At 40.3% G+C, this 14,374-nt stretch overlaps 1 protein-coding gene across 1 annotated transcript in view; it reads right to left on the bottom strand.

The window, feature by feature from the left end:
* Positions 1-13,924, bottom strand: part of LOC134328452 (NACHT, LRR and PYD domains-containing protein 12-like) — a 37,586-nt gene extending 23,662 nt beyond the window's left edge. Inside the window, exons 1-9 of the mRNA XM_063009547.1 lie at positions 13,836-13,924; positions 13,231-13,341; positions 10,956-11,066; positions 8,313-8,385; positions 7,405-7,600; positions 7,010-7,012; positions 5,887-6,024; positions 4,248-5,811; positions 3,797-3,967 (exon numbers count right to left, since the gene is read on the bottom strand). Coding sequence (XP_062865617.1) covers positions 3,797-3,967; positions 4,248-5,811; positions 5,887-6,024; positions 7,010-7,012; positions 7,405-7,600; positions 8,313-8,385; positions 10,956-11,066; positions 13,231-13,341; positions 13,836-13,924 — 2,456 coding nt within the window. The remainder of the gene's footprint in view (positions 1-3,796; positions 3,968-4,247; positions 5,812-5,886; positions 6,025-7,009; positions 7,013-7,404; positions 7,601-8,312; positions 8,386-10,955; positions 11,067-13,230; positions 13,342-13,835) is intronic.
* Positions 13,925-14,374: the final 450 nt, after the last annotated feature.

Genomic DNA, 14,374 nt, shown 5'->3' on the forward strand with positions numbered 1-14,374 from the left:
CCATGTATCTTCTGACTCAGATCCAGCTCTCTCTCTACTAACAGGTTTATACTCACAACCTTCTTCAGATCATTGAAAGCTTCTTCTGCAGCAGCACCCAACAACCTGCAGAAAAATGTACATTTATTTATATGATATATAATCAGTAACATAAAGCTACCACTTGTCACACAGCCTGCTGAAAAGTTTGGCCAGCAAGGTGTGACTACAACTCCCAGATTGCAGTGGGAGGTTGCACTGAACTGCAGACAGATTGCGAAGAATTGCCAACTGTTGCTGCCTACCAAGTGATTCTCTAACTTACGTATAGTCTTTTTCGTGTATGACCCATTTCTGATTGTTTTGTACCTCGATTTTTCGGATACTCTTCAGCTTGTTACATAGGTTATTTTGGAATTCGGCTTTTGATCTTTGTTTACGTCTTCGACTACTGTTTTGCCTCATGTTTTGGATGGTTTGTTGTGCGTGTGTGTGCTCTTACAATACTTCAATCTCCACTTTTTGTTTTGGTGATGCCTCAGCCTGTTTTGTCCAAGTGATGGCGGACCCAGAAAAGATCATCTCTGCAGTTTCCACTCAAGGACAGATGTTAGGTGAGCACCACACAGTTGAAAATCACTCGTGTTCAGTTGAGAGTTTGTCTCAAATTGAACATATTGAGGACCAGTTGAAGGAATTGTCCACCTTTTTGCTGCGGTCTCGTACAGCCACTCCTTCAGTCGCTACTACGTCTGCGGACACCTCGCTTAATCAGCAGGTATCTTACTATCCTGTTAGTGCACCAGATAAGTATGATGGGGCTAGGGCTGGACGATATGGTCGTTGAACTCATTTTGCCGCTAATATCTAGGTAGCGGAGTGTAATCAGAGCGGTAACACTGAGCACTGGCTTCATGCCTGTGGCATACGTCATCACGCACTGACGTAATATATATCGATTGAATTTGTTTAAAAATCATATCACCGTTATTGAAACATTTTCTATCGCGACATATATCAATATTGACTTATTGTCCAGCACTAGATAAGTGCAAGGGGGTTTTGTTGCAGGGCTCTTTGTATTTCAATAACACACCTCCCCATTCTGATCAGGCCCGCATTTCATTTTTAATATCCTGTTTGACTGGTAACGCTCTGAAATAAGCCACCGCAGTATGACCCAATGTACAAAACTACACCTATGCTCAGTTTGACTAAATACAGACATTTTGAAAGAGCTAGCATGCAAGAATAAGGGTTTAACTCTTGAAGAACTTTTATAATTTAATAATATAATTTAGCCACTCATCTGGATCATCTATTATATGGATTATCTATTAATGCTTGCAAACCAGACTGAACGTCAGCAAGACTCGGTCAGAAGCAGAATGTCCTTGCACGGCAGCATGTGTATGAAGATGGTGAGTCTAACCCTAGAAGTTCTGATGATCCAGAGACCCTCATGCAGTGTGATTCAACACGATTAACCAAGGAGGAGAGACGTCACCGGCTTTAAAAAGGCTTGTGCATGTATTGCAGTGATGCAGGACATCTTTTGCGCAATTGTCCTGTGAATCCACGAAAACTGGCTCCGACCCCAGGAAAGCGCGTGGGGTACTCTCCATGTGGTGAGTATTCCCACTAAGTGGGTTGGTATCTCAATCATTTCTCCTTCCGGTTACATCAAACTGCCCCAGTATTGCCTCTGTGTGTGTTTTCCCAGTGTTGATTGATTCCGGTGCCGAGGGAAACGTCGTCCACACACGGATAGGGGAGCAGCTGCGAATTTCCACAAAGGCATCTTATTGCGAAGTATTGCCAATTGTCTTTGCATACTGAGCGATTCTCTAACTTACGTATAGTCTTTTTCGTGTATGACCCATTTCTGATTGTTTTGTACCTCGATTTTCGGATACTCCTCGGCTTGTTACATCGGTTATTTTGGAATTTAGCTTTTAATCTTTGTTTACGTCTTCGACTACTCTTTTGCCTCATGTTTTGGATGGTTTGTTGTGCGTGTGTGTGTGTTATTAAAATTTATATGATCTTTTTTCGCAAGCCTCAGTTTATACTGAGTATGACACCATTAAACAGTTCTTTTTCTTCTTCCTTTTTTCCCCCTTTTTTTAACCACGGCCTAATTGCATCTCACTTTTATGTTGAGCAAGGGCCTTAACACTCTGACTGACACATTGACTGACACATGTAAGTTGCTTTTAATAAAAGCTCTTACAATACTTCAATCTCCACTTTTTGTTTTGGTGATGCCTCAGCCTGTTTTGTCCAAGTGGGTGGAGAGAGATGACCAGTCAATGCAGTAGATTCTTCGAAAACTCTCTGTAAGGAAGACTAAGTGTCTACATGTCTTAGGTAAAAATTCAAGAAAATTACGACATCAAATTCTTCTTTTTACTGTGTTAATCAACTTTTCCAAAAATAATGCACTCCCTTTCATCTTCTATATTGCTCAGATACTAAATTGTTGTGTTGAAATATGAGTTTGTCAAATAAACACCAAAGATCTTAATTAACACAGTTATACAAAAACAAAAAAAACAACTGGATAAACACTCACCTCAGTGTCTTCAGTTTAGATTCTGAATGATCTAGTAACTCATAGAGCGGTTTTACTCCTGAATCTCCAGGATGGTTCCCTCTGAGATCCAGCTCCATCAGCTCTGATGATGGGTTTGATCTCAGAGCTTCAGCCAGAGCAACATAACCTTCCTCTCCTACACCACAATATGATAATCTGGAGAAATGTATTATGCACCGTACAAACACAAAAAGCCAGGAGGTGAAATGCAAATAAAAAGAGAAGGCAGTGATTTGTAAACCGTTTTTTGCAGCTGTTTATGTTACTTTTGTAAATAAAGACTTATTTTATTTTTGATTGATCGCTAAAAGAGCTGAGACAGGGATATGTTTACCACTGTGTTTGGTAATGGTTTAAGAATATTTTAAAAACACAGTTCCATAAATATTGTGCACTTTTGATATGATTTTTAATTGGTATTGAATTTAATTAGTATTAAAACACCCAGGTCTAGCTTAGGTTTGTTGCACTTGAATTGCAAATTTCTTTAGGATTATACACGGAAATACAAAAAAACCCTACAAAACAGATTCAGAAGCTCAGGTTACACAAAATGTTACTATTTTAGAGACATAAAGACAGAACAGACTTACTCATGTTGGTTTCTAAATCTGACTGAGAAAAAGCTCATTAATTCTATCTTAAAACTCAATTATTGTTCTGTAAAGCTAAAAGCCACAGAAAAAGATCTTGGTGTAAAACTTAATGCTGCTTAATTATCTGTTTTTTATATAATAAAAGCAGAGAAATGTTATTGCTACATGATGTTGAGAAACTAGTACAAGCCCTAATTATTTTAATGGGCCAGTGATAGCTCAGTGGTTAAGGTACTGGACTAGTAAGCAGAAGGTTGCCGGTTCAAGCACCACCAGGTTGCCACGGTTGGGTCCCTAAGCAAGGCCCTTAACCCTCAATTGCTCATCGTGTTCAGCTCATTGTGTAAGTCGCTTTGGATAAAAGCGTCTGCTAAATGCTGAAAATGTAATGTTTAGATTGGACCACTGTAAAGTAACTTTAACTGTCATTTCGTTTCTTCCAATAGTCAGTTAGACAGAGCAGATAACTTCAGTTAGTTCTTCAGCCTAAAAACTCACTCTACTAGATTAGGCTGCTGTCTAAGGTTGGGGCTGAAACCTTTTATTTATTTAATAGTTTTATCTACACTATTACAAAATCACCACTACTGGGCTGCTAATGTTAAAAATGGAGAGATGATCTCACCTCAGTATCTCCAGTTTACAGTTCTGATTCTTCAGTCCAGCAGATATCAGCTCTACTCCTGAATCTTGCAGGTCGTTGTTGCTCAGATCCACCTCGGTCAGTTTGGATTGAGAATTAAGAATCGTGAGTAAATCTGAGCAGCTTCTGTCTGTCAGGTTACAGCTACTGAGTCTGAAAATACAACAGAACATCTGATCATCTACAAGCATCAGACCAAAAACATTACTCTGGATTTCTGCAGTAATTCCTCCACAAAGTTCCAGTTATTGTTTGGTGTAAAGCAGTAAAGTGTTACTGGTTGATTCATTCTGCTAATATCTAATGTCAGAAAAAGAATATAGTATTTGATTTTGTAACCACTGACATAAATATTTAAATTTTCCATCCCTTCCATGTGGTTAGACACGCCTACATTTGTTTTTGGTTTTTAAAATGAAACTGTTTTACTTACAGAGCTCTTTTGGACTCCTTGACGACTGGCAGCAGCCTCCTAAAGCATTCATCTGATCTTATGAACTTCTGTAGGTCAAAAACATCCAGATCTTCCTCTGATGTCAGCAACACAAAGACCAGAGCAGACCACTGTGCAGGTGAGAGTTCAGCTTCAGACAAACGACCCGATCTTAAGTGGTTTTGGATCTCTTTTACTAAAGTATCATCGTTTAACTCTTTCAGACAGTAGAACAGGTTGATGGATCTCTCTGGAGATGGGTTTTCATCAAACTTCATCTTGATGTACTGAGCAATTTCTTTCTGGTAGTCAGAGCTTCTTCCACTGGACTTCAACAGACCTCGTATGAGTTTTTGATTATAGTCAACTGTAAGACCCAGAAGGAAATGAAGGAAAAGATCAAGGTGTCCACTATTGCTCTCCAAAGCTTTGTCCACTGCTGTCCTGAGCAGTTCCATAGTTTTCTCCTCAGGAATCTCTGCTGATGTCGACTCTTGGTCGAAAACATTCACATTTTCATTTATGAGACGCATGTATGCATATAAAGAGGCGATAAACTCCTGAATGCTCAGATGCACAAAGCTAAAAACTGTGTCGTGAAACCTGCTTGTTTCCTGAGTGCACAGGCCAGAGTATGCAGAGATTTTACTGACATCAATTCCACACTCTTCTAGATCTTCTGCATAAAAAATCAGGTTGCTTTTTTCCAGGTTATAAAATGCCAGCTTTCCCAGTGCCAGTATGGCCTCTTTATCCCATGGAATATCTGAGGAGTTTTTTCCCGTATACTTCAGGTTCCCCTGGATGGTCTGGAAGATCAGAAAATAGGTGTACATCTCAGTCAGCGTCTTTGGTGTCTCTTCATCTTCTGTTTCCTTTAAAATCTTCTCCAGAACTGAGGCTGAAATCCAGCAGAAGACAGGAATGTGGCACATGAGGAAGAGACTCCGAGATGCTTTAATGTGTTTGATGATATTGTTGGCGAGGCTCTCATCACTGATTCTTTTTCTGAAGTACTCCTCCTTCTGTTGATCATTGAAGCCTCGGATTTCCGTCACCCGTTCCACACATTCAGCAGGGATCCTAGCAGCTGCAGCAGGTCGAGTGGTTATCCAGATCAGAGCTGAGGGAAGCAGGTCTCCTTTGATGAGGCTGGTTAGTATAACGTCCAGTGTGGCTGGCATCGATGCATTTGTCAGTGTCTTATTTTCCTGGAATGCCAAAGGGAGTCGACATTCATCAAGTCCATCAAAGATGAACATGACTTTATACCTGTCTGTGAACCTCAGTCCTTTAGTTTCAGGGAAAAACTCGTAGATGATGTCCATCAGGCTGCGCTTTTCTTTCTTCAAGTTTAGTTCTCTGAAAGGCAGAGGAAACAATAATTTGATGTCCTGATATTTTTTATCTGTAGCCCAGTCAAGAACAAACTTCTGCACACAGATGGATTTTCCAATGCCAGCCACGCCCTGTGTCAGCACCGTTCTGATTACCTTGTCTTGTCCAGGCAGTGGTTCAAACATGTTCTGGCATTCAAGTTGTCGCTCCTGCTGTATCTGAGTTGCTTCCTTTGTTACTTTGGTTTTCTGCTTTTGGATTTGTCTCATCTCATGCTCCTGGTTTATAGTTCCAGCTCCACCTTCAGTGATGTAGAGATCCGTGTAAATCTGATTTAAAATGGCGGACTCTCCTTGTTTTGAAATTCCTTCCCACGCGTAATGATACTTCTTTCTCAGTATCAGTTTCAGTTTGTGCTGTTGAAACCCAATCAGCACATCTAAACAAAAATATATAAAAAATTATACATTTAAATCACAGTTACAGGCAAAATTTTACATACACATGTAAGGGTGTGTTGTGTGGCAGTCTTGGGATTTCAGTGATTTATTTTAGTTTTTTTTCTTTTTGTGACTGAAGGTATAGAACACTTGAAACAAAAATGTTTTTGTCTTGCTTAAAAATATACGTACGGCAACACAGATGACCAGTTAGTGATTTTGAGAATTCTATACTGTTATTCAATTTTGTGGCATGTTCTCCTAATTATAATCATTAATGACCCTGATCACAATACTGTAATGCTAATTATTATGCGCTGATTCAAAAGAAAGCAGCTGCTGGACCTTAAAAAGCTCAGAAAAGACCAGGGTTAGGGTTAGGGTTAGGGTTTGAAGAGCTAGAGAGACTTGAGGAACCACAATTACCAGACGGACTGCAAATACCCTGATGGATACAGAAAACAGTTCCACTTGGACTACAAATCACTTTAGCAGAGGATAACTCTTCAATCACCCCTTTGCATTGTTTGTTTGCAACTGATGCACTGAAAGTAAACTTTTTTGGTCATAGATATTTTGTCATCTACTCTTCATGCTGGCAAAAGAACTATCAAGTTCAGTCAAACCAAAGAAAACAACATAGCAAGAAAGTAAATAGATGGAAAGTACTCAATGTGCTTCTGCCTGCACTTTTACTAAGTGGAGATATTTAGCTGAACCCAGGCCCATTAACAGAAATAAGTTCAAGTCAATCAAGCACATGGACTAAAAGTTGTTTGTACTGCAATGCAAAAAGTGTAGATCCAGCGAGGCCTAGGCCTAGTGTGGTTGGTAGTGAACAGTTGTCTGAATTTCTGTGGTCAATTGGTTTCTGTTTCAAAGAGATGCAGTGAGTGTAAAGCATCCTATGGACATAGTAAAAACTGCAGGTCTAAGAATGTTAAACAAGCACTTAATGAATCAGATAGTGTGCCCTGCTAGAACTGGCTAATTAAAAGGCACCTAGTCCTGATGATATAGCAGTTGATCTGGTCAGGTTTGGTGGAGAGATTATTCTTAACAAGCTGCAAAAGGTCTGCAGGAAAGTGTGGAAGACTGGGATCTGGTCAGAAGAATGGACACCATCAGTCTTTATTCCACTGTCTAAGAAAGGTGCCTTGCTCCAATTCAGCAACTACAGGACCACTATACTGGTCTCACATGCTAGCAGGATCCTGCTGCAAAAGTGTCAGTAAATATAATGTAAAGTTTTCAAATGATTTGTAAGCAAAATTAAAGACTATAACAACTATCAGATTATCTTTATCATGGCAGCAACACAACACACCATGCACGTGTTTATAAATGTATGAAGTGTTAAATATCTGTTATATTCTTACTCTGAAGAGCATCAGCGATATCATCACGTTCCATCGTCTTCAGAAAATGAAATATCATATTAAGAGCAGAGTCTCTCAGACTGAACCTCTTCTCATCCTTCATTTCCTCGTTATAGTTTGTGTTTTCTTCTTTCAAAAGATTTTTAAACATTTCCAGTTCCTTCTTTACAAACCTCAGGATCTTCTTTTCCACTTCCTTAAAACAAAACAGAATATAAAATATAAAACACAGAACTGTTAGACCCATCACAATGTTCAATTACTGATGCACCAATATTTTATAGTAACTTCTGATACTCATATCTGTACAAAATACTATTAATAATCAATCTATAAAAGCCCTGACGAGTTTATCATTATTCTACACAACGAGGGGGGGGTAAGTGTCAAAATAAGAATGGATCTACAAAATGAAATCCAGTCCCTGCACTATGGGATAGTCATGGATCTGTGATGTTTTCTTTCTGGTGATGTTTTAAGGATGCATCATGGACTCCATGTACCAACAGGTTTTAAACAAAAAATCTGTCTGTCTCTGTCAATAAAATACATTAAGGTTTTGGCTTCTATCAAACACAAAACAGTTAAAAGAGAACATAATAAAGCTTTTACCATGGTCACACCAGTTTCCTGACCCAAAGCCAATTGATAAGCTGTTAACAGAGATAATGAACAGCTCACAAGAGTGAATCTTGGAGCCTGGAAGGTTTGGAGAGGTTCTGGATTGATGATTGTATCTCATCTAGCACACTAGGATAAGATTCTTTCTCCCAGGTTCTTACTGACATTAAGCTTTTCAATTACAAAACATTTAATCACCATTTTAATTATTATTTAGTGTGCCTATAATCCCTACTCTGACTGTTCAGGTAAGATATGCTTTAGTGCAAATAAAACTTCATTCTTACATCAAAGACGCTGATGAAGTCTGTGATCTTCTTCTGTAGCTTGTTAGCAGGTTTTTGGTTGAGATGATCTGTGCTGTTAAAAGTAAATTCAGTACAGATTTATAACCAGCAGATTAAATAAATAAAATAATTTGATGAATGAATTGACTTGTTTTGGACTGTTGGTATTTACAGTGTTTGATGTGGTTTATTTTTTTCTTTGATCATGTATTTACAGTCATGGCCAAAAGTGTTATTAGTGATATTTTTTCCAGAAAATGAAAGTATTCATCCCAGAAAATGATTGCAATTATTCACATGTTTATTTCCTTTGTGTGCATTGGAATAACACAAAAAACATTTTGGCAAACTGCAGTCTAGCTTTTTTATGTCTCTGTGTCAGCAGTGGGGTCCTCCTGGGTCTCCTGCCATAACGTTTCATTTCATTCAAATGTCGAGGGATAGTTCACGCTGACACTGATGCACCCTGAGCCTGCAGGACAGCTTTTCTTTGGAACTTGATTGGGGCTGCTTATCCACCATCCGGACTATCCTGCATTGCAACCTTTCATCAATTTTTCTCTTCAGTCCTCATCCTGGGAGATTAGCTACAGTGCCATGGGTTGTAAACTTCTTGATTATGTTGCGCAACACAAAGGAACATCAAGATCTCTGGAGATGGACGTGTAACCTTAAGATTGTTGATATTTTTCCACAATTTTGGTTCTCAAGTCCTCAGACAATTCTATTCTTCTCTTTCTGTTCTCCATGCTTAGTGTGGCACACACAGACACACACTGCAAAGATTGAGTCAACTTCACTCCTTTTTATCTGGTTTCAGGTGTGATTTTTATATTGCCCACACCTGTTACTTGCCACAGGTGAGTTTAAACCAACATCACATGCTTGAAACTAAGTTATTTACCCACAATTTTGAAAAGGTGCCAATCATTTTGTCCGGCCCGTTTATAGAAAATAAACATGTGTAATAGCAATAATTTTCTGGAAGAAATACGTCAGGGGTGACAACACTTTTGGCCATGACTGTATGATGCTTCAGTACCTTAGAAGTGGTGTGGTGGTTAATAGAACATAGTGTGGATGGTAGAACATGGTGTGGTTAGTAAAACATGGTGTGGTTAGTAGAACATGATGTGGTTAGTAGTACATGGTGTGGATGGTAGAACATGGTGTAGTTAGTAGAACATGGTGTGAATAGTAGAACATGGTGTAGTTAGTAGAACATGGTGTAGTTAGTAGAACATGGTGGGGATGGTAGAACATGGTGTAGTTAGTAGAACATGGTGTGGTTAGTAGAACATGGTGTGGCTAGTAGAACATGGTGTGGTGGTCGGTAAAACATGGTGTGATCAGTAGAACATGGTGTGATCAGTAGAACATGGTGTGGTTAGTAGAACATGGTGTGGTTAGTAGAACTTTGTGAGGTAAGTAGAACATGGTGTGGTTAGTAGAACTTGGTGTGATTAGTAGAACTTGTTGTGATTAGTAGAACATGGTGTGGTTAGTAGAACTTGGTGTGATCAGTAGAACATGGTGTGGTTAGTAGAACTTGGTGTGATCAGTAGAACATGGTGTGGTTAGTAGAACATGGTGTGGTTAGTAGAACATGGTGTGGTTAGTAAAACATAGTGTGGTTAGTAGAACATGGTGTGGTTAGTCAAACATAGTGTGGTTAGTAGAACATGGTGTGGTTAGTAAAACATGGTGTGGTTTGTAGAACATGGTGTGGTGGTTAATAGAACATGGTGTGACCAGTAGAACATGGTGTGGTTAGTAGAACATGGTGTGGTGGTTAGTAGAACATGGTGTGGCTAGTAGAACATGGTGTGGTGGTCGGTAAAACATGGTGTGATCAGTAGAACATGGTGTGATCAGTAGAACATGGTGGGGTTGGTAGAACTTGATGTGGTGGTTAGTAGAACATGGTGTGGTTAGTAGAACATGGTGTGGTTAGTAGAACTTTGTGAGGTAAGTAGAACATGGTGTGGTAAGTAGAACTTGGTGTGATTAGTAGAACACTGTGTGGTTAGTAGAACTTGTGATTAGTAGAACATGGTGTGGTTAGTAGAACTTGGTGTGATCAGTAGAACATGGTGTGGTTAGTAGAACTTGGTGTGATTAATAGAACATGGTGTGGTTAGTTGAACTTGGTGGGATCAGTAGAACATGGTGTGGTTAGTAGAACTTGGTGTGGTTAGTAGAACATGGTGCGATCGGTAGAACATGGTGTGGTCGGTAGAACATGGTGTGATCATGAGAACATGGTGTGGTGGTTGGTAGAAAATGGTGAGGTTAGTAGAACTTGGTGTGGTTAGTAGGTGTGGTTAGTAGAACATGGTGTGGTTAATAGAACATGGTGTGGTCAGTAGAACTTGCTGTGGACAGTAGAACATGGTGTGGTTAGTAGAACATGGTGTGATTAGTAGAACTTGGTGTGGTTAGAAGAACTTGGTGTGGTTAGTAGAACATGGTGTGACGGTAGAACATGGTGTGGTCAGTTAAACTTGGTGTGGATGGTAGAACTTGGTGTGGTTAGTAGAACATGGTGTGACGGTAGAATATGGTGTGGTTAGTAGAACTTGGTCTGGTTAGTAGAACATGGTGTGGTTAGTATAATCGTGGTTAGTGGTGATAAGTCAGTACCTTCTCTGTGATGTTCTTCCATCATTAAAGGTGGCAGGGTGGCCCATTGAATAGTCACTCTGCATGGATACACCACTGGGTGCTGGAGAGGGGGGTCTGTCTTCACCCTCACTAGATACCACAGAGAGAAGAGAAGAGGTTACCAACATAAAGGTTCATGATGAAGAATTTCATCTTTATAGGTAATTAGTTTAGTTTACAATGAATAGCCTGCTGTAGGTGGGGGTTAGTAGAACATGATGTGGATAGTAGAACATGGTGTGGTGGTTAGTAGAACATGGTGTGGTTAGTAGAACATGGTGTAGTTAGTAGAACATGGTGGGGATGGAAGAATATGGTGTAGTTAGTAGAACATGGTGTGGTGGTTAGTAGAACATGGTGTGGTGGTTAGTAGAACATGGTGTGACCAGTAGAACATTGTGGTTAGTACAACATGGTGGGTTTGGTAGAACTTGGTGTGGTGGTTAATAGAACATGGTGTGGTTAGTAGAACATGGTGTGGTGGTTAGTAAAACATGGTGTGGTGGTTAGTAGAATATGGTGTGGTTAGTAGAACATGGTGTGGTGGTTAGTAGAACTTGGTGTGGTTAGTAGAACATGATGTGGTTAGTAGAACTTGGTGAGGTAAGTAGAACATGGTGTGGTGGTTACTAGAACTTGATGAGGTAAGTAGAACATGATGTGGTGGTTAGTAGAACTTGGTGTGGTTAGAAGAACATGGTGTGGTGGTTAGGAAAACATGGTGTAGTTAGTAGAACTTGGTGTGGTTAAAAGAACATGGTGTGGTGGTTAGAAGAGCATGGTTTGGTTAGTAGTACATGGTGTGGTGGTTAGGAAAACATGGTGTAGTTACTAGAACTTGGTGAGGTTAGTAGAACATGGTGTGGTGGTTAGAAGAGCATAGTTTGGTTAGTAGTACATGGTGTGGTGGTTAGTAGAACATAGTGTAGTTAGTAGAACTTGATGTGGTTAAAAGAACATGGTGTGGTGGTTAGTAGAACATAGTGTGGTTAGTAAAACATGGTGTGGTTAGTAGAACATAGTGCGGTGGTTAGTAGAACATGGTGTGGTGGTTAATAGAACATGGTGTGACCAGTAGAACATGGTGGGGTTGGTAGAACTTGGTGTGGTGGTTAGTAGAACATGGTGTAGTTAGTAGAACATGGTGTGGTGGTCGGTAAAACATGGTGTGATTAGTAGAACATGGTGTGATCAGTAGAACATGGTGTGGTTAGTAGAACATGGTGTGGTTAGTAGAACTTGTTGTGGTTACTAAAACATGGTGTGGTTAGTTGAACATGGTGAGGTAAGTAGAACATGGTGTGGTTAGTAGAATATGGCGTGGTCAGTAGAACATGGTGTGGTCAGTAGAACATGGTGTGATCAGTAGAACATTGTGAGGTAAGTAGAACATGGTGTGGTTAGTAGCACATGGTGTGGATGGTAGAATTTGGTGTAGTTAGTAGAACATGGTGTGGTTAGTAGAGCATTGTGAGGTTAGTAGAATATGGTGTAGTTAGTAGAACACGGTGTGGTGGTTAGTAGAACATGGTGTGGTGGTTATTAGAACATGGTGTGACCAGTAGAACATGGTGTGGTTAGTTGAACATGGTGAGGTAAGTAGAACATGGTGTGGTTAGTAGAATATGGTGTGGTCAGTAGAACATGGTGTGGTCAGTAGAACATGGTGTGATCAGTAGAACATTGTGAGGTATGTAGAACTTGGTGTGATTAGTAGAACATGGTGTGTTTAGTAGAACATGGTGTGGTTAGTTGAACTTGGTGTGATCAGTAGAACATGGTGTGGTTAGTAGAACTTGGTGTGGTTAGTAGAACATGGTGCAATCGGTAGAACATGGTGTGGTCGGTAGACCATGGTGTGATCATAAGAACATGGTGTGGTGGTTAGTAGAACATGGTGAGGTTAGTAGAACTTGGTGTGGTTAGTAGGTGTGGTTAGTAGAACATGGTGTGGTTAATAGAACATGGTGTGGTCAGTAGAACTTGCTGTGGACAGTAGAACATGGTGTGGTTAGTAGAACATGGTGTGATTAGTAGAACTTGGTGTGGTTAGAAGAACTTGGTGTGGTTAGTAGAACATGGTGTGACGGAAGAACATGGTGTGGTCAGTTAAACTTGGTGTGGATGGTAGAACTTGGTGTGGTTAGTAGAACATGGTGTGACGGTAGAATATGGTGTGGTTAGTAGAACTTGGTCTGGTTAGTAGAACATGGTGTGGTTAGTATAATCGTGGTTAGTGGTGATAAGTCAGTACCTTCTCTGTGATGTTCTTCCATCATTAAAGGTGGCAGGGTGGCCCATTGAATGGTCACTCTGCATGGATACACCACTGGGTGCTGGAGAGGGGGGTCTGTCTTCACCCTCACTAGATACCACAGAGAGAAGAGAAGAGGTTACCAACATAAAGGTTCATGATGAAGAATTTCATCTTTATAGGTAATTAGTTTAGTTTACAATGAATAGCCTGCTGTAGGTGGGGGTTAGTAGAACATGATGTGGATAGTAGAACATGGTGTGGTGGTTAGTAGAACATGGTGTGGTTAGTAGAACATGGTGTAGTTAGTAGAACATGGTGGGGATGGAAGAACATGGTGTGGTTAGTAGAACATGGTGTGGTTAGTAGAACACGTTGAGGTAAGTAGAACATGGTGTGGTTAGTAGAGCATTGTGAGGTTAGTAGAATATGGTGTAGTTAGTAGAACATGGTGTTGTTAGTAGAGCATTGTGAGGTTAGTAGAATATGGTGTAGCTAGTAGAACATGGTGTGGTGGTTAGTAGAACATGGTGTGGTGGTTATTAGAACATGGTGTGACCAGTAGAACATGGTGTGGTTAGTAGAACATGGTGGGTTTGGTAGACCTTGGTGTGGTGGTTAATAGAACATGGTGTGGGACTTCCGGTTGCAACACCATGGCAGCGGCAGCATAAGAGAAGCCTGTCCGAATCATTACGAGTTAAAAGCCCCTGAATGCTTTGATTCTACTACTTAAGTAATTTAAATTGGATGAGAAAGAGGGGTAGACATGGATACTAGGTTTAAAAGTAAGAAAAGTTTGCAGCGAACCGGGATCTACGACGAGGGGGAACAGAGTGCTTCTGCTGCGGACGGTAGCGAGGGCGAGGGAGAAGCTAGCTCACAAGACACGGTAGATATGGGACTCATTCTTCGAGAACTGAGAGATTTTCATCAGGACAACAAAAGACAGCTTAAAGATATCAAAGGCGAGATTATGAAAACTAACAACAGGCTGGCGGAGGCGGAAAACAGAATTGTGAAAGCGGAGGAGAGGATTCAAAACACGGAGGACATTTTAGCAGAAATGCTAAAGCTACAGGCACAAATGGAATCTAAAATTACAGACCAGGAGAGCCGCTCCAGACGCGAAAACATTAGGATC

This window comes from Trichomycterus rosablanca, chromosome 15 (assembly GCF_030014385.1).
Source record: "Trichomycterus rosablanca isolate fTriRos1 chromosome 15, fTriRos1.hap1, whole genome shotgun sequence".
Lineage (NCBI taxonomy): Eukaryota > Metazoa > Chordata > Actinopteri > Siluriformes > Trichomycteridae > Trichomycterus > Trichomycterus rosablanca.